Source organism: Chionomys nivalis, chromosome 7 (assembly GCF_950005125.1).
Source record: "Chionomys nivalis chromosome 7, mChiNiv1.1, whole genome shotgun sequence".
Lineage (NCBI taxonomy): Eukaryota > Metazoa > Chordata > Mammalia > Rodentia > Cricetidae > Chionomys > Chionomys nivalis.
Window position 1 is genome coordinate 64,988,332 of NC_080092.1, and position 21,100 is coordinate 65,009,431.

At 37.8% G+C, this 21,100-nt stretch overlaps 1 protein-coding gene across 6 annotated transcripts in view; it reads left to right on the forward strand.

Annotated features, from left to right (window-relative positions):
• Positions 1-21,100, forward strand: part of Acaca (acetyl-CoA carboxylase alpha) — a 280,231-nt gene that overhangs the window by 191,902 nt on the left and 67,229 nt on the right. For all 6 annotated transcript variants that reach the window (XM_057774468.1, XM_057774469.1, XM_057774470.1 and 3 more), the window contains 2 exons: positions 12,876-13,145; positions 19,879-19,976. In XM_057774468.1, the coding sequence (XP_057630451.1) occupies positions 12,876-13,145; positions 19,879-19,976 (368 nt within the window). The remainder of the gene's footprint in view (positions 1-12,875; positions 13,146-19,878; positions 19,977-21,100) is intronic.

Sequence of the window (21,100 nt, forward strand, 5' to 3'; positions counted from 1 at the left end):
GCAAATGGGTAAAAATGGTGATAGCACCAGGACTTGGGCTGATTCAGTTCCATTTAGTTTTAGGTAACCTGTTTGCCATTTGAGGAAGATATTGGCTATTTCAGCAGAGATGTGACCTGCATTCTCAACATTGTACCTGTGCTTAAACCACAAGAGAGCTTTTCTGGCTCTGTGTTAGCTTACTTTCTTCTTCCTGTAGTGTTTCTTCCCCATCAAAAAAGATGTAAGTGAGGAAATGCTACCTAATTCCTGGTGAGAAGTATAGGACACTTTTTTCATTGTCAGGTTTGAATGGTATTGCATTTAATATGAATTTAGAGTGGGAATAAGAATGATGTGGACCAAATCTGAGAACTACATTACTTGCAAATAGCTCTAAAGATGAGTTGCCTGGGATTTTCTTAATAGTTTCAAGTAAAGATGAAAATTGAGGGAAATGTGATTGCAACAGAGACTAAACTGATTTCCTTTCTAGCTGCTCTGGTGCTGCAGTGATGAGCACTGTATGTAAATACATAGCTAGATGAATGTATGCTTCAGAGCTACAGAAGAAACACAACTATCCATCCAGTCTGCTTTACTACTTCTCTGTTTTGGAGGAATTGGTTTCATTTTTCTGCCAGTTTGCTAACCTATTTTGATCATTTGGTGGAAGTTATAATTGCAGGTGGAAACATTTTGAGTAACACTTTGCAATCGAGCACAGCTTCTTTTTGTACTAAACCTAGTTATTAAAAAGCTCAGGCTAAGAGCAAGCCAAAGGCTATAATAGATTCAACAGAGAACAACTTAACTTTGCCTGCTAGAACAAAGGAAAAGCTGGGCTTTTATGTGGTTATATTCTTACTTGTTCTGAAATAAGTCCATTAGCATTTTATTATTATTTTTTAATAGTTATTGAACTTGATCAGGAATCTATAATGGTGACAATGTGATAAAGAAGCTACTCGTATAGAAATTTTATTGCAGATGGAGATCGAGTTCCTAGAACATGGGCTTTTATAATTCCTTCTCATCACTCTTTTCATCGTGGACCACTGAGATGAGAAAACACTGTTTAGGATAGTTATAATAGCAAGGTGCCCCAGTCAGGATGAACAATAGACTCCCATCCTAGAGTGGCATAAGAATTTCTCTCTCTCTCTCTCTCTCTCTCTCTCTCTCTCTCTCTCTCTCTCTCTCTCTCTCTCTCTCTCTCCTCTTCTCTCTCTCTTTTTGTTCCTGGGAGGAAAGTATGTTCCACATTTAATGCATTTTAATAGTCACCTCTGCATGAGCTGCCATGTGAAGGAGTGACTCCAAGGCTTTGTTTTTCCAGCTGGGCACTAGGTGTCAGGGTTTTTCCTTCTCAGCAGTTTTAACATTCAGAGAAGCTTTGTGAATTCCCCTGTTTAGTGAGACATACCCACTGTTTCCTTCATTTCCTTTTATTCTTTATTTTGTTACCATAGTAGGTTTTCTCTAATGTTCCTGTAATATTCAGTTGGCATTTTACATTTTAACTCTCATTGAAAATGTGTTGAATCCACATCATGACTTGGCACTTTTTTTTTTTTTTTTAAAGAAGAAAATGCTTAAATAGGAAATAAAGTAATATACACTAAAATTTAAAGACTGGCTACCATCATGACTGTTTACTTCATTTCTGCTTTTTATTCTCAGAAATAAAATAGTGGGGATAGTGGATATTAGGAATTCAGCTTTGAAACTAGATATATCTACCTATATCTGTATTTAATTATCATTTAACTGGTCTTTTTTTTTTTTTTTTTCAGAGAAAGTGGGTATTTATTTAGTGGGTTATGGAGGGGAGAGGGGAAGGGGAAAGAGGAGAGTGGAGGAGAGGAGAGGAGCCAAGGCAGAAGCTACCTCTTCAGGAGAGAGATGGAAAGGCCGGTTAACTATTTACAGTGTGCTATTGTCCTTTTTTATTTAGAGTGTGTGTGTGTGTATGTGTGTGTGTGTGATGGCACACAGGTGGATGGATCTCAGATGACAACTCGTGTATGTCCCAAGTCTCAAACTCAGGTTAGCACTCTTTGTAATAAGTGTTTTTACCTACTGAGCTTCTTGACCAGTCTTCTTGATTTTAATTTAAAAATTCTTTAAACAATATAGAAAAAAATATGAAGAAACATCAACTACCAGCCACTAAGATCCTACAATTGTGACTGTGATTCTTGATTTGAGGCTGCATTTCTTTGAAAGTTTTGTTGTTGTTTTGTTGTTGTTGTGGTTTTTTGTTTTGTATATTTGTTTGTTTTTGAGACATGGTTTCTTTGTGTAACTTTCCTGACTGTCCGCGAACTCACTTTGTAGGCCTTCAACTCACAGAGATCCACCTGCCCTCTGCCTCCTGGGATTAAAGGCATGTGCCTCCAACCACCCAACTTCTTTGAAAGTTTAATTTGAGCATTAAATAATATCTCCCAGCACTTGGGAGGCAGAGGCAGGAGGATCTTGTGAGTTCGAGGCCATCCTGGTCTACATAGTGCATTCTAGGACAGCAAGAACTAGGTGGAGAAACTATCTAAAGAGGGAAAGGAAGGAAGGGAAGAAGAAAGAGAGGTGGGGGGAAGAAGAAGATGATAGGAGGCCTGACCCTTTCTATACTTAGTGAAGAATTGGTTGATGTGATGATTAATCTTCATTGTCAACCTAACTAGTGCTAGAATCACCTAGGAGACGCATTTCTGTCTAATACTCACATGTCTGAGGTATTTCCAGAGAAATTTATCTCCAGAGGAAATTCCTCCCTGAATGTGTTGACCCATTTTCCATGGAATGTGGACTTCCATTGATGCTATCTAGCTCCTAACTGCAGATAGTGTTACCTTCTTCGACCCCACCCCCAAGACAAGGAGGTTTCTCTCATAGAGATCTGACTGCCACCTGTCTAGTCTATCCTCTCTTAAACCCAAGCTAAAATAAACTTTTAAGTTTGCTTTAGCTGGGTGTTTGATCATAATGATGAGAAAAGTAACTGATAGAACTTGACTTATCATAAATTCAAATTCTCGTGGATCCCATTATTGTCTAAAACTGCCTGGAGAGTGTTTGTGGACTTGAGTAAAAAAAATTATTTTTTATTTCTCCTGAACACTCAGGACCCAAGTATTTTTCTGGTTTGGCACTATGTTTTTATATATTGTTTTTTGACTCAATCTCAAAATAGCTTCAAGAATGTGAAGTCAGTCTAGATAAATTGTATTGCTTAATTCTTTGAAATTAGTTTGCCTTTTTAAATGCTGAATATTAAAATTAAGCCAGTATTGTCTTTAGCCCTAACATATTCTAAATATAACTATTGATAACAATAAAACAAAACATTTGACAAAAGAAAGGTATGTGTTAGAAGAGCAGTTTGTTAGAATTGTGCTGAGGTGCAGGTGATCTAAGAACGAGCCCTTAGAGAAGCAGAAGACCAGGGCTGGAGAGATGGCTCAGCCATTACAGGCAGGCTCAAAACAAAAATATAAAGAGAGCACAAGATCTCTGAAATTGTTGAGGAATCCCAGCCACCAATCTATGCCTGAAGACAGGAGAACGTATTTAAGTACTTGAAATCTTCAGGAGAAGGGAGACATAACCAACTACTAGGTGCACACAAATACTCCTAATTTGTATTGAGTACAGAGCCATACTTTCTATGAAGGCCTTTAAAAGAAGAAGAAAACACTGACTCCTTCCAAAGGCAGCAGATGAAGCTCAGTGATAAAGTGCCTGTCTGACATGACAAGACTCTGGGTTCAATTCCAGCCTCAGGGCTTAGCAAGATAGAAAAATCTAGACATAGAGAAACATTTTATGGGATATGTGGTAAGACAGGTTTTTTTTTTTTTTTTTAAAAAAAACCAACAATAACATACTTTTCTTTTATCCCTAGTCTAAGTAAGTATATTTGCTCTATGTTTTTGTCTAAAATGTTCTTCCATCCCTTCATTAGAAAATGTTTGGGGCTGATTTTGGAAAATAAGTCTGCCCAAATGGAGTTACTTCTAAAGAATTTCTAATACTGTTCTTTTGAGTGCATATGTTTTTCTTAGAATTCCTTCCAAATGGCTTTTGCTTTGGAGATTTCTCATCAGGTTGGTTAGGTGGTTTTGACTGATTGTTAACAAGCTGAAGTTCAGTGAGCTTAATTAGCTGAAAAAATTCTAAAGTTGCTGTTTTGCACTAACGCAGGACTTTCAGGTTTTCCTTTGACATCTGTCCAGATGTCAGTCCTAGAGATGGCCCTTAGAAGAATACTCTTGCCAGAGGTTTTTATATATTTTAAGTTTAAATGAGTCCCAAGAATGAGGCATGGTGTACCAGAGATCAACATCTATCCTTGCGATTAACAGCCAATGCTTTTAGAACCGCAGTGGCTTACTTAGTTAGCTTCTGTACCAGTCAATCCTGTGCTCTGTTTCTCAAGTACTGCTGGTATGTGTGTACTCCATGGCATGTTCAACAAAATTAAAATACTGAGTATTGATATATAAAATTACTATGGTTTGATGTATGTAAATATCCCGAGGATAAATTATTCCCTAATACATGATTATTATTTCAATCTTTAGTTATATTTCCATATAGTTGAATTTTTTTCTAATAACAATGATACTTACCCACATGTCAACTTTTAATTAGAGGGATTGAGGTAACTTTACATTAAGTTAGGCATAAAAAACTAATTTTTTCAGATGTCATGAAAGTTGTCTTGAGCTGGGCAGTGGCGGCACACGCCTTTAATCCCAGCACTCGGGAGGCAGAGGCAGGTGGATCTCTGTGAGTTCGAGACCAGCCTGGTCTACAAGAGCTAGTTCCAGGACAGGCTCCAAAGCCACAGTGAAACCCTGTCTCGAAAAACCAAAAAAAAAAAAAAAAAAAAAAAAAAAGTTGTCTTGAACTCATGTGATTATATAACATTAGACAATGAAACATGCTTATCAGGCAGATACATGGAAGGCATTAACTATTTTCAGCATAGTTTTCACAAACAGAAATTAAGTCCAATACCACATTGTGTTGTGACTTAAAATACATCTTTTAAAAGCTTCTAATATTTTCTGTATTTTGTTTTTTTTTAAGCATTATTGATAGTTTCTAATTAAAAGTATAGCTTCGATTTGCTATATCTATATTTAAAAGGACAAAAGGTAAATTTTGATATAAGTACCCCCCACAAAAGCTCAGGTTCAAGTTCTTTCTTTCCAGGTCTTGTTTTTCTCATTTTTGTGATGCAGTGTCACCACCCATCTCAGCTGTGACAGTCTAGGGTTCTTTGTGTTCCAACTGCAGAGCCCTGCAAGTAATCATCTTCCTGGCATTAGTAGAACTAGAACAATAGCTATTGTAGACTTTAACAGAGAAAATGATAAAAAATACCTGATTCGGTTACAGCCAGCCTGTACCTAAATCTATGTAGGAAAGCATTGCTATAGCTGATCTTAAAGTATGGAGAGAAGAAAGCCAACCATGGCAAAGATTTCCTTTCTGCTCCCACAATCTAGCACCCTCAAAAGCAAAACCCTGTCATGTTTTCCCCCTTACCTTTTCCTTTACATTTTTCTGTTGAACTTAATGTTGCAATTTTATGACAACAGCAGCAGCTTTGGGAAATGCTTGTGTCCATTTGTATATTTTAGTCACACTGATAGTACAATTAATGTTGATGTCAATTTTGGTGTTAATTTTGGGTCATGATTAGTGTTGACACTGTATGTCAGACTAATGGCGTTTATGGGTACCAGCAGAATAAGTGTTAATATTATTGTTTTTTTTTTTTTTTTTTGTATCTGTTATAGTAACATTAAACCAGGGTCCTCCCAGGAGAAAAAATACATATATGGATAGATAGATAATGCCTTTTTCTATTGCTGGTGTTACTCAGTGAGAAAATGACATCTCAGGGTAGAATCCTAATCACTGTTTGGAGCATCAGAAATAATGATCACCTCTGATCGGAGGTTGTGAATAATTCATTTGGTTTTGATTTTCACGTCCTGTCCAGTGATACTTTTCAAACCAAATGTGTTTCTACAGGAAAATAATGGTCCCACTTCTTATGGAAATACCATGGCACAAATCATTTTACCCACATAAAAACAGTTAAATAAGACTGTTCTCTTCTGCTTGCTTTCCCCTCCCTATCCCCTCCTCCCTCATTTGAGCATGTTCATTCCCGATCAGAATGTGGCCAGAGAATTATTTACTTCCTTAGGACTTCCATAAGGAAAATAAACACTTATTTCTGCTGCTATTTAGCGTATTCACTGTAGCTCTTTTGGTCTGCCTCCCTTTTTTACCTTAAAATAATTAGTTTGAATTGATAACCCTACGCCTAAGAAGCCTGCCCACTGAAAGTTCTGTTTTGAAAATACATATATACCTGAAATTTAGTATTTTAAAACTTACTTGTGGCTGTCTACATCAATGAAAACATAATTTTAAGTGATAAGTACATAGGACTGCTTGGTTAGTAAATTCTGTAGACAGGATTTGGCCAGGGAATAGGATGCTTGTGCTGCCAGTGCCTAGAAGCCACTTGGAAACTCATTAGACACGAAGCTACCCACTTAGACAAATAGGCCACAGGTTGCCCTTTGGTTGCTTCTGCAGTCTTTCCGTCCTCTTCAGGCTTCGGTCCTGGAGTTTCATTTTTACCAGATTTTTCCTACATAAAATATGAGAGGGGGAAAAAGTATTGGAGAAAAAAAAGACTCAGCAGTGAAATTTCCCTTGGTGGTTTTTCTGTTCATATACAAGGCTGGTTGGGCTTAGGCAAATTCCATGTGTGCTGCCTTGCTAGTCACATTGTCCTCTGCATATATTCCGCCAGAACTGCAGTTACCGGTATGAGATCGTCATTGTGTATATAATATAGACCCACATATATAAACTAACTGGGCTGAAAAATTTATGGTGTCCTAATTAAATAGGGAGGGGAGGATATAACTGTCTTTTGATGTAATGCTGAATCCTCTGAGACAAAGCTATTCTTAGAAAATGTTGAGTCCTTTCTCCTGACTGTTGTAATCCTGCCCCTCACCCCCTGCTTCAAATCAAGGGCAAGAGGAAGCATTTTCAACCTAGTGTTCAATCATCAGACGAAGTGTTTTGCATTCAGAAACCATTTTCAGTATCAAATTCAATTTTGTCAAGTGATTAGTTGAGTTTGGTAGAGAATAATTTAAAAACACAAAGCTGGAAATGGCCATGGAGCTTCTGCACCAGAGGAAAGCAGTTGCTGTTTTCCAGCTGCTGTCCTTAGTGCCTGTGTGTTACAACTGGATTACTATGTTAATGTCTTTACAGCTGTTACAGGCCTGTGTCTGTTGACACTCTGTGTATTCCTAGCTAGGACTGCTAAGAGACATAGGGAAGTGGGGAACTGACACCTTGCCTGCATATCAGTACTAACACCCTTTTATGTACATATGTTTGTAAGCTCTTTAGTCCCCTTCAAGATGAAAGGATCTGTATAAATATAGGCTTTCGATTTTAGTACATGTTTGTAATACATGTGGTACAGTCCTAAATATGTATTTAGCTGATAGGCACTGTTCTTGCCTATTATACAAATATTGACTTTAAAAATATAAATATGTATTTAACCATCAGACCAGAAATACAATGAGAAGCAGTTTCTTCTCAGGTAGAGATATTAATATTGTATAAACCTGTGTATACATATGCTTACATTCTACCACAGCACCACAGAGCTCTTTTTCTTTTAAAAACAAAATGCTACTTCCAACAGCCTAAGGTAGTTCTTTCTGTTGGTTTTGATTCATTCTGTTGTTTTATAATCCTTATTGGCCTGGAATTTAAAATCATCCTCCTAAAGGCTGGTTTTATAGAGGTATCTTGTAGTGTCTTCTTGCCTCCCAAGTACTGAGATTACAAGCTTGTGCCAACACACTCAACTTCTAGGAATCTGACTTCTGAATCTATATCCGTAATGACCATACTGTTTTGCCTATTACAATTATGCATGTATTTTAAGCTCTTTTTTAGTTGTGTGCTACATCATAGTTTTCAGTGCTGTTCATAATCTTCAAAGCCATCACTTTGTTTTTGAGGTTGAAATAAAGAAACAATCAAGAATTCTTAAATTGACTAAACATTTCTTCCTTGCCAAAGACCAAAACTCTGCACTTTTCTCCTCTTCTTGACACACCCATAACATTTATCCACATGAAATTCCAGTAACATGTCCTTTTTTATACTTTGTCCCCATTCTCTTCTTGCTCCATCTATCAACATCTTAAATGTTTTGACTGTCGGGATCATGCACTTAGCAGTTTCATGATTGTAATGCTATTCAGAGGAATGCTGTTCAGGATACTAACAATTGACCCAAATATCCAATTTATTTTGCTTTTTTAAAAAGATGTGTGTAAGGCCGGGCGGTGGTGGCGCATGCCTTTAATCCCAGCACTCGGGAGGCAGAGACAGGCGGATCTCTGTGAGTTCGAGACCAGCCTGGTCTACAAGAGCTAGTTCCAGGACAGACTCCAAAACCACAGAGAAACCCTGTCTCAAAAAAAAAAAAAAAAAAAAAAAAAGATGTGTGTAAGAAAACAGTTATTCCATAAGTACAGAGAGAGAAATAGACATAATAAAAGCCCAGGTTAGTCTGGAACTACAAGTTTGTAATCCCCCTGCTTTTGCCTTCAGAATGCTTGAATTACAGGTTTGCACTATTTTAAAATAATTGTAGATTCAGAGGAGTCACAGAAACAATATAGAGAGTTCTTTTTTCGTGCAGCTTCCCTACACACTTGCATGTGTGTGTGTGTGTGCTGTAATATACACTTTACCACTGAACTATACTCTTTATCCCCTTGTATTAATATTATATAATCATAGTAGAATTTTCAAAATGAAGAATTTATCATTGTTGCAGTTCTATAAAATAAATGCTGTAGTGTACACTCTACCACTGAACTATACTCTTTATATCCCCTTGTTTTAACATCTTATAATAATAGTAGAATTTTCAAAATGAAGAAATTATCCTTGCTGAAGTTCTATAAAATAAACAGACTTGTTGTGAACTTCACTAATCTTTTTCTAATAATATCCTTTTTCTATTCCAGGATCCAATCCATGAAGCCACATTGCAGTTAGGGGTCAGTGACATTTATGTTTGTGCTACACTTAATATTCATAATCCATATTGTATTTAGCTAAAGACAATAATAATATTCTGAAATATACTTCTATCATTTCTCTAGTAAAGAAAGAGCGTTTCTTTTTCTGTTGTCCTTAGCTTGAAAAATAAGTAATTTACACTAGCTATAAAAACAAGGTACTGGGCTGAGAATATAGCTCAGTGTTAGAGTGTGTACCTAGTATGTGTGGAGCCATGGGTTGATTCCCCAGGAAACCCCCCCTCTCAAAAGTTACTTTCTGCCCCAGTTTCCTTATGGCATAACAGCCACCTTTGTATTATGATAACAACTACATTGAGAGTATTTGTGTATGAAATTCTGTACTACTTTAATGTGCTCTTCCCAATAATCCCTTAAGAAAAGTTCCATTTTATCGTTAGGGAAATTGAGACTGTCAAAGGTTATTGTATACAAGGTTTTACAACTAGCATGAAGTTGATATTTGATCCAAGACAACTTGACTTACTCAATCTCTTCATCGTTGTCCGTGTTTGTCAACTTCTAGTGCAATGTAGCATGTGGTAGGTATTCATTTGACAACAGCTGTTGTTCTTTATAGGTTCACGTAAAGGCATTTAGTATTCTTAATCTGTAGTCTTTTGATGTTGCTCATGACCAGTGTTTTAATCCATAGTGTTGACTATTTTCCAGGTATTTCCAAACTAGTATTGTTTTAGTGAAGTGACTATTCTGTGCATGATTAGACATACATGCAATCTCAGCTTTCAAGAGACTGAGATGGGAGGGTTGCCATGAGTTTGAGGACAATCCAGTGCTACATAGTGAGTTCTGCACCAACCTGAGCTACAAAGTAAAAAGTTGTCTCAAAAAAAAAAAAAAGTTAGTGACTTCTAGATGGTATCTTATCTATTATCATATAGATTCTCTGCATGAAGAACTTAATAAGAGATCAGAGAATACAGGAATACAGGAATCAATTTAGGATGGAGAAACTTTAATAAGGAAATAGAGTTTGAGTGAAACTTTAAAATAAGTGGGATTCAGATTGGTTGAGAGGAAAGAAAAGAGCAAGCTTTCTATGTTGTATTTAATACCGAGTCCTGCTTCTAGTAATTCATCAAACTCATGGGTGTTCTTTGGTTGTTCATATAGGGATATTGAAGTTCAATAAAGTTAAATATATACCAAGGTGGGGCTGGAGAGATGGCGCAGCTGTTAAGAGCATTGCCTGCTCTTCCAAAGGTCCTGAGTTCAATTCCCGGCAACCACATGGTGGCTCACAACCATCTGTAATGAGGTCTGGTGCCCTGTTCTGGCCTGCAGGCATACACACAGACAGAATATTGTATACATATTAAATAAATAAATATATTTAAAAAATCTTTAAATATATACACCAAGGTCACTAAGCTAATAAATGATAGATCCTTGATTTAGTTCTAAATTTGGTTGACTCCAAAGCCTCTGTTTACCCTTATATGCCCTAGTGTTTGATTAGCAATGAAATCCAAATTTTAATGTTAATTGAACCACAGATGCTTCTTCATGTGTTCATTGTGTTAACTCAAACTGAATATTTACTTGTAAGAACTCTTACTGTACTGAGACTGGCCTAACTCTCTCAGTTCTGTTGTTGTATGTTTAATGTAGGTGGTAGGGAGCAGGGGCTGATTGATGAAAGATAATTGATAAAAGAATGAATAATGTGTAAAGCCAGGTGCGGTGTTGTGTGTTAATAATCCCAACACACAGGAAGCTGAAGCAGGATTGTGAGTTCAGGCTATCTTGGACTATATAACAAGTTCCAGGTCATCCAAAGCTAACTAGCATGATCTGCCTTAAAAAACTGAAGAGGGGAAGAAAATTGTTCTTGGTGCTGCTATGTTGACACCTAATTAGAAGTCAATTTTGCAAGCATAATGACCTGACCAGTTGCTGAACTGACTGCCCAAGTGGCACAGGAGTCCCTAGATAATAAGGAAAGATAAGAGTATTATCTGTCTGCCCAGGGCCACACAGCCACAGTGTTTACATTAACACACAAATGCTGAAGTAGATTCTTCAGGGCTTGTATATAAAGTAGCCTAGGTTGCTAAGGTTAATATAGCATAAAATTTGGTGTAAAACCCAATCTTCCTAACTACAAATACACTTAAAAGAAAGTAGACAGTGAATAGCTTTTCTTTTCTGAAAACCAAATGAGTGGTTTAGTGAGGACAGCACTTGAAAATGTAGAAAAAAAATATTTCTCTCACACAGGCAATATATTAAAGCCTTCTTGTTGTTTTGGGTTTTTTTCTTTCTTTAAAAGAAATCCAAGAATATACTGATATTTGGGGTTTCTCTGTGCCGCATTCTGATGGTAGGCTTCTTTGCCCTTATTTGTCTTTAATGAGCAGATAGTGATACCTTATCTCAGAAAGTGATTGGAATTTTCTCCTATATTACATTCATTTTGTGTTTGGCCAATGGTATGATATATTAAATAGCTTATATTTATCACTGGGTGTTTCATACATATTTCTTAATGCAGAGGATCACAAATAGCTGTGTAGAAAGCCTCAACCAGCCTGATTAGAGTGGATGTGCAATTGGATTGAGGAATGTGTACTCAGAGCTTATGATCACTGGCCGGGTTGAGTCTGGGTGATGCATGTGGTTTTCCAGGGATGCTGCTATTTACATCTGTTAATGGCCCTTCCTGATGGCCAGTTCCCCAATGAGGTGATGTGCAGCAGCCTGGGAATGAGGGACCAGTGCTGTAGATGTGGCTGGACTCCATTAGGCTGGACTCCTCTGGTAGACTTTGTGTTTGGGCATGAGTAGTGGGGGTAGAGAGAGAAGCAGGAGACAGGAAAAGAAAGAGGAGAAAAGAATAGCGTTAGTTATCTAGGTATAAGGGAAACAGACAGGCAGACATGAAAAACTGCAGCTGTAAGTGAGGTGTAAGTGAATAGGAAAGAAATGGGACTAGCAAATAAACAAGTAGGATTGAGTAGCTCTCATGTAGAAGGGGATTAAAAAGGAGAGGGCTGTGAGAGTTTGAAAAGAGACATGGCACCACTGTCAAGTCTATATCATTTGTTTGTGTGGCTGGTCAGATGCCACTGAACAGAGAGCAGAGATTTACATACATCATAGTGCATCAAGAGATTAGCTCTGTGCATCCTTTGGTTTTCTGGAGCTGAAGAAAGCAGCAAGAGTTGCTCTCAAAGATACAGTGCTGAGTGATAGAAAATCCTTGCAGAAATGGAAAATACCTATACCAAGCCAGTGAAGAATCTCTCTGTCTTTCATAGAGTAGAGAGCACAAGGGCCTCAGATCACAAAAGTTGGACAGTCTGTGAGAAGTGATGTTCTTTCTATCCCTTATGTGCTAAATATTTCTTGAAACAAATCTCACTAAAAAGCTGAATATAGTGTCTTAATGTACAGTTTGGTAAAATGGACATTCTAGACTTACCTCCACTGCCATAACATTCTTCAACATGTAATCTTGAGTGCATTTAGATGTGGAGTTTTTTCATTTTCTTTAAGTAATTGCACTGAAGAATTGAGACAACTTTGGGATATACTGTAATAATGTGAAGCAGTGTCCTAGAATATTTTTCTGCTTTCCAAGAAGTAATTTTGTTCTTTCACAATGCCTGTCTTCTGAAGGATGTGTCTAAATCTAGTGTCTCATCCTGGAAGAACTTGAAAAATAAATGCATGTATGATGCTCTATTCATTTGTTTCTGTCTTCTTTAGATTGGCATGGTAGCTTGGAAAATGAGCCTTAAAAGCCCTGAATGTCCAGATGGCCGAGATATCATCGTCATTGGCAATGACATTACATATCGGATTGGGTCCTTTGGGCCTCAAGAGGATTTGCTGTTTCTCAGAGCTTCTGAACTTGCCAGGGCAGAAGGTATCCCACGCATCTATGTGGCAGCCAACAGTGGAGCTAGAATTGGACTGGCAGAAGAAATCCGTCATATGTTCCATGTGGCCTGGGTAGATCCAGAGGATCCCTACAAGGTACAGCCTACAAGGAGCTAGCACTTCATGACTCTGTTTATGCATGGGGATATGTTCGTGTATGTGAGAGGAAGAAAGGAAAAGGTTTAAGTTTAAACGACAGCATTTACAAAATTACTTAAGAAAATTCCTTAGGGCCCAGTAAGGTGGCTGAAAGTAAGGTGGATGCTGCCAGCCCTAAAGACCTGACTCCAATCCCCAGGATCACTTGGTAGAAGGAAAGAGCCATTTATCATAAGTTCTCTGACCACTACATACACACCTATTCCCCTTCATATAATACACAAAATAAATGTAATTTAAAGCAAAACAAGAAAACCACCTTCCTTAAGAGCTGGAGTGTAGCCCATTGAGAGTGCACTTGCTGTAAATGCTCAAGGCTCTGAATTCAGTCTTCACACTGAGAAACAGACAGCATCCAAACTAAAGACTGCATGTTAGAGACAGGTTTTCAACGTGTTCATCTGGTTTTTTTTCTCCAGATTTTTTACAGGTGACTGTTTTTGTGGCTGAACCTTAGATGAACTAATAACAATGCATTTAGTATGACACATGGTAAACCCAAAATATCTATCTTTAAAATATTCCACTGTGGTTTCTGGGAGCAGTTACCAGTCATCAACAAAATCTCTTACATCATCAGTTCTTCAAAAACCTGCTTTTCTACTTGGAAACTGATTCTAGAGACACTAATTCCTTGTTTAATTCCTAAGTAGCAGCTGTTTTCTTCTTCCCTTGTGCTATTTACCTGGAGGGGGAACACTATTTTTTAATTCTCATTGCCACTTTCAGACCCTTTTCCCTGGGAGGTGGAGGGAATCCATGTTTCATCTCATGTTTTCACGCTACTTCTTCTTATTTCCTACCCTTTGATCATAGCCTCTTTTTCTTTACATCTTTTAAAAAGCATGATTTATTTAATTTTTTTTATTGTGTATGTGGGAGGGGGGTGGATTATGCATCTATGCAGGTACCATCGAAGGCCAGAAGAGGGTATCAGATCCCCTGGAGTTGGAGCTGGAGTTACAGGCTGTTGTGCATTGCCCAGCATAGATTTGGGAATTGAAATCTGGTCTTCTCCATTCCCCAAATTTATTTATTTTATACAAATAAAATGTGTGTGCATCTGGTATATCTGTATGTATACCATGTGTGTACATGTGCCTGTGGACAACAAAAGAGGATGTTGGAGCCTCTGGAAGTGGAGTCACAGCCACTTGTGTGCTGCCATATAGATACTAGGAATTGAACCTGGGCTCTGCAAGAGCAGTAGCAGTAAGCAGTTTTTCTGTTGTTGTTTTGGCTTTTTTGTTTGTTGGTTGGTTGGTTTGTTTGAGACAGGATTTCTCTGTGAAACAGCACTGGCTGTCCTGGAACTCACTTTATAGACCAAGCTGGCCTCAAACTCACAGAGGTCTACCTGTCTCTGCTCCCAAGTTCTGGGATTAAAGGCATGTGCCACAACCTCCCAGCTTGCAGTAAGCACTTTTAACCCCTGAGCCGCCTCTTCTACTTTGCATCTTTTAATTCTAAGTATAGTGTTACTTTCTCCAATATTGCTTAGTCCTGTATTAATTTTTGGGAATTGCTATACTCACATAGATAATCCTTTCCATAACTGGGAAAGATTCTCTCCTCTAATGGTCCCATCCTTGCTCAGTTTCTCTAGAATATATTTCAAGCATCTCTCTTTGCTACCCTTCCATCCTATTGTCCTCAAAGCTTCTGAACTCACCAGAGCAGAAGGAATCCCACATACTTATGTAGCAGCTAACAGTGGAACAAGAATTGGACTCGCAAAAAAATCATCATATGTGTTCCATGTACCCAGTTTTCTTATAGTACTCAAAATCTAACAGTCCTTTAAGCCTACAAATACTGTGATTCTACTACTTTTTTATTCTTTCCACTTCCCACTCGTTCATTGAACTTTGCTTGGTCGGTTTTTATTGTTTTGTTGTTGTTGTTTTGTTTTGAGACAGGTTTCTTTATGGAACTTTAGCTTGTCTGGGATGCCCCATATTGACCCTGTTTTCCTTGAATTTACAGAGGTCTACCTGCCTCTGCTGGGATTAAGATCTGTACCTGACTCCTTTAACTTCTTTAAATTCCAAGGTTCATCATAACATTATAATTGTCACCTTTTTGTATTTCTGTTCATTCTGTTTATCCTTTTAGAAGTAAAACCTTTTTTAAAACTAACTTTGTCTACTTCCTTCACATGTGCACTTGTGCAACTGAACATAAATGGAGTAAAATGTTCTCTGACTCATCCTACTTTTTAAATCTTAGCCTTTTAAACTCTTGGATGATGGTTTCACATCTCCTCTTTCCTAAGGCCCTCCCCACCCTCTTCCCTTACCTTCTTTCCTACTCAGTATTAGTCCTTGCTTCCCAAGGTACTTCCATGCCAGGTTTGTCCCCAGTACTACAAGACAATAAAAGCAAGCCAAAAACTCTGGCTTGCTGTACAGATGAGCACTTCCTGTGTCTGCCTCCACTCCTCTCTACCTTACTCCTTAGCTTTAATTGCACAATCCCCACCCCTTCCTAAAACCATCTCTCCATTTATACCCTTGATCTTCTCAGTTCTGGCTCATCATCACCTTTTCCCTCTCTCTTGGAACTCCCCTTGACATACAGACACGTTTCCCTCCAGTAACTCACTCCCATCCTTTTTTCCTTTAGAGCAAAACTTCTTCAAAGAGTTGTCTGCTCTATCTCCAGGCTCTCTTCTCATTTTCTTGAGCCCCCTTCTGTGAAGCTCACACCTGAACCATTATAATTGAGTTACTTTTATCAAGGTCACCAAAAATTGTGTGGTTTTTTATTAATTTATTTATTTGTTTATTAAAGATTTCTGCCTCCTCCCCGCCACCGCCTCCCATTTCCCTCCCCCCCCCCCAGTCAAGTCCCCCTCCCTCGTCAGCCCTAAGAGCAATCAGGGTTCCCTGCCCTGTGAGAAGTCCAAAGTCCACCCACCTCAATCCAGGTCTAGTAAAGTAAGTATCCAAACTGCCTAGGCTCCCACAAAGCCAGTACGTGCAGTAGGATCAAAAACCCATTGCCATTGTTCTTGAGTTCTCAGTAGTCCTCATTGTCCACTATGTTCAGTGAGTCCGGTTTTATCCCATGTTTTTTCAGACCCAGGCCAGCTGGCCTTGGTGAGTTCCCAATAGAACATCCCCATTGTCTCAGTGTGTGGGTGCACCCTTCACAGTCCTGAGTTCCTTGCTCGTGCTCTCTCTCCTTCTGCTCCTGATTTGGACCTTGAGATTTCAGTTGGGTGCTCCAATGTGGGTCTCTGTCTCCTTTCATCTCCTGATCAAGGTTAATATTCAGGAGGATGCCTATATGTTTTTCTTTGGGTTCACCTTCTTATTTAGCTTCTCTAGGATCACGAATTATAGGCTCAATGTCCTTTATTTATGGTTAGAAACCAAATATGATTGAGTACATCCCATGTTCCTCTTTTTGGGTCTGGCTTACCTCACTCAGGATAGTGTTTTCTGTTTCCGTCCATTTGCATGCAAAATTCAAGAAGTCATTGTTTTTTACTGCTGAGTAGTACTCTAATATGTATATATTCCATACTTTCTTCATCCATTCTTCCATTGAAGGGCATCTAGGTTGTTTCCAGGTTCTGGCTATTACAAACAATGCTGCTATGAACATAGTTGAGCATATACTTTTGTTGTATGATAGGGCATCTCTTGGGTATATTCCCAAGAGTGGTATTGCTGGGTCCAGGGGTAGGTTGATCTCGAATTTCCTGAGAAACCGCCACACTGCTTTCCAAAGTGGTTGCACAAGTTTGCATTCCCACCAGCAATGGATGAGTGTACCCCTTTCTCCACAACTTCTCCAGCAAAGGCTATCATTGGTGTTTTTTATTTTAGCCATTCTGACAGGTGTAAGATGGTATCTTAAAGTTGTCTTGATTTGCATTTCCCTGATCGCTAAGGAAGTTGAGCATGACCTTAATTGTCTTTTGGCCATTTGAACTTCTTCTGTTGAGAATTCTCTGTTCAGCTCAGTGCCCCATTTTATAATTGGGTTGATTAGCCTTTTACGGTCTAGTTTCTTGAGTTCTTTATATATTTTGGAGATCAGACCTTTGTCAGTTGCGGGGTTGGTGAAGATCTTCTCCCAGTCAGTGGGTTGCCTTTCTGTCTTAGTGACAGTGTCCTTTGCTTTACAGAAGCTTCTCAGTCTCAGGAGGTCCCATTTATTCAATGATGTCCTTAGTGTTTGTGCTGCTGGGGTTATACGTAGGAAGTGGTCTCCTGTGCCCATGTGTTGTAGAATACTTCCCACTTTCTCTTCTATCAGGTTCAATGTGTTCGGACTGATATTGAGGTCTTTAATCCATTTGGACTTGAGTTTTGAGCATGGTGATAGATATGGATCTATTTTCATTCTTCTACAGATTGACATCCAGTTTTGCCAGCACAATTTGTTGAAGATGCTCTCTTTTTTCCATTGTATACTTTTAGCTCCTTTATCGAAAATCAGATGTTCATAGGTTTGTGAGTTAAAGTCCGGGTAATAGAGTTTGAAGTCAGGGATGGTAATGCCTCCAGACGATCCTTTATTGCATAAGATTGTTTTGGCTATCCTGGGTTTTTTGTTTTTCCATATAAAGTTGATTATTGGCTTTTCCAGATCTGTGAAGAATTTTGATGGGATTTTGATGGGGATTGCATTGAATCTATAGATTGCTTTTGGTAGAATTGCCATTTTACTGTGTTGATCCTCCCAATCCAAGAGCAAGGGAGATCCTTCCGTTTTCTGGTGTCCTCTTCAATTTCTTTCTTCAAAGACTTAAAGTTCTTGTCAAATAGATCTTTCACTTCCTTGGTCAGAGTTACCCCAAGATATTTTATGCTATTTGTGGCTATCGTGAAAGGTGATGCTTCTCTGATTTCCCTCTCTGCTTCCTTATCCTTAGTGTATAGGAAGGCAACTGATTTTTTGGAGTTTATCTTGTATCCTGCCACATTACTAAAGGTGTTTATCAGCTGTAGGAGTTCTTTGGTAGAGTTTTTGGGGTCGCTTATGTATACTGTCATATCATCTGCAAATAACGAAAGCTTAACTTCTTCTTTTCCAATACGAATCCCCTTGATCCCCTTATGTTGTCTTATTGCTATAGCTAGAACTTCAAGCACTATATTGAAGAGGTATGGAGAGTGTTTTAAATTTGACATTGAATTCTCAGTCCTTATCTTAGTATTTATTTGGTGATCAGGCAGCATTTGACACCATTGTTCTGCTTTATCTTTTAAAATGCTTCTTCTCTTGGTTTTCTATATACCTTCATGGCTCCTTTTTCTCAGTTTCTTTTCTTACCTACTTTTCATATATTTAAGACTATTTCAAAGTATAATAAAAATTTTTCTTATTTTTATTGTGGTGGTGCTTACATAAGTATACACATTTATAAGAACTCATCAGATAATAATAACTAAATCCAGGTATGGTTTCTGAAATCTGTGATCTAAGTCCTCTAGATGCTAAGGTCAGCCTGGGAAGCATAGTCAAACAATGCCTCAAAAATGAAAGTTTATAGCCGGGCGGTGGTGGCGCCCGCCTTTAATCCCAGCACTCAGGAGGCAGAGGCAGGCGGATCTCTGTGAGTTCGAGACCAGCCTGGTCTACAAGAGCTAGTTCTAGGACAGGCTCCAAAACCACAGAGAAACCCTGTCTCGAAAAACCAAAAAAAAAAAAAAAAAGTTTATAACAAAATAAATTTTAGTAAATGTAATTTTGGATTACAGTGGATTTTAGTAAATGTAAATTATAGCTCATTAAATTTCACCTATAAAGTATATGGAAATCAGTAGTGATCACTAGCAAGTTTGGGTTTCTTTTGGGTAATGAAAGAACTCAGAATTAGTCATGATGGTTGTGCCACAGCTCGGTGTACAAAAAATGCTAATTTATAAATACGTATAGCATGTTAAACATATATAACATGGTTCTCGGCCAGGCGGTGCTGGCGCAAGCCTTTAATCCCAGCACTCGGGAGGCAGAGTCAGGTGGACCTCTGTGAGTTCAAGGCCAGCCTGGTCTACAAGAGCTAGTTCCAGGGCAGGAACCAAAAGCTACGGAGAAACCCTGTCTCGAAAAATCAAAAAAAAAACAAACCATAGTTCTCCGCCTTAACTATAAGTTTGTATGCATGCAAATAAACCACTAAGTATTAATACAGTTTTTGAATATAAATAGAATTTATTTATTGAAAAATGCAAAAGTATGAATTTTGTGCTCAGACTGTTTGTACTGCTTAGACTTCTGGTTTCAATGTTAATCTCTCAGATTTGTGATCCTTTCATTCATTCTTTACCCCTCTCTATTTTGATAATGATATGAATTTGAGTGAAGAGCAGTAATTTACAGTTTCTGAATCCCATGTTGATATATCTAATAGAAGTGTCACTAAAGACCTGGAAATGACCCTTTAACCCCATTGAAGAGTGAAATGAATGGAACATACCTGAAATTGTAACTATAGGGTATCTTGTTTCATGGGTAGACAGTTACTAAATATAGGAACTTCATTTTCCAAACTGCCTATGCTAGTGTTCTGTTAGACAATAACTTAAATGATTTATCATTTTAAAGCAGGCTTTTTTTTTTATCATTTTGGAATAAGCTTCATTATATTTTTGACTGTTTTGGTTATGTGAAAATGACAGACAATGAGTTAAAAACTGTTTTTGCTTTATAGGGTTACAAGTATTTATATCTGACACCCCAGGATTATAAAAGAGTCAGTGCTCTGAATTCTGTCCACTGTGAACATGTAGAGGATGAAGGCGAATCCAGGTGGGTATTTATATTTCAGATGAATTTGGCCATGAGTCTCAAAGAAAAGAGAATGTTTCCTTACTTTTGTGCTCCTACATCTTTGAATAACTCTTGTACCATCTAGACATGTTAAGATTTGTGCCTTAGCTTTACTACTTATTATCTGGAGAGCCCTGCGATTGATGGAGGCTTTTAGGTAATATTTATATTATTTACTCATTTGAGAAACTATGAAATGTGTAAATCTGAACAAAAAGTAAAACACCAGCCTCAAGCCTACCCTGAAGCCACAATTATGAATTTATATTATTCTTACTGTTATTTCTATATTTGTTATCTTTTCTTTCTATGTAATTGGGACTGTAGCAGATAAGAATTTCTTTTCAATTTATCCTTTGAACTAAAAATTATTTTAGGGGAATTTCTTATATTCAGATTAGGGTTACATTACAAATAAACCTAATCTTCCTTCCGAAATAAACGTGAAATTTAATAGTTGAATAACATTTCATCATAATAAATATATTATCTTTGAAAATCAGGCCATTTCCAGCTTTTCACTATTGCATCTTTGAGCTGAGTATTCCTTTACATATGCTTTTAGGACTGTTCCTAATTAGGTTCTCAAACTTTCTTTGTTCATGGTACCCTCAGTATGCCAATTTTCTTCCTACTATATCCATAAGCTAGAATATACACTAATGTTTCTGTTTAAGTAGTTGAATGCAAGAGCATCAAGTGTTTGAATATAAATTGCAAGAACGGGAGGGGAGGGGATGTTAAACACAGGGTGCTGTATAACCCTTTGGATTAATTTCTAGATATTCACAGGTCTAAAGTTCATATTAAAAGGTCTTTAAAATTTTTCAAATTGCCCTCCCAAGATCTGCATTCTCGGTCATTGAGTATGTGATAGGACTTCTTTCCTCTGTTCTAACTGTGCTCTGTCATCACTATGTTTTAGTTATTGTTAATAAAACAATAATTACTATATTGCAATAATGAATATTTTAAGAACAGCAACTTTATCTTGCAATTTTGATTACCAGCGAGGCTTGAATGTTTTGATAACCTCTCTGAAAGTATTTTCTACAATGTTAATTGCTGCACTATTTATTGACTAATTCTTATATTCTTGGGTC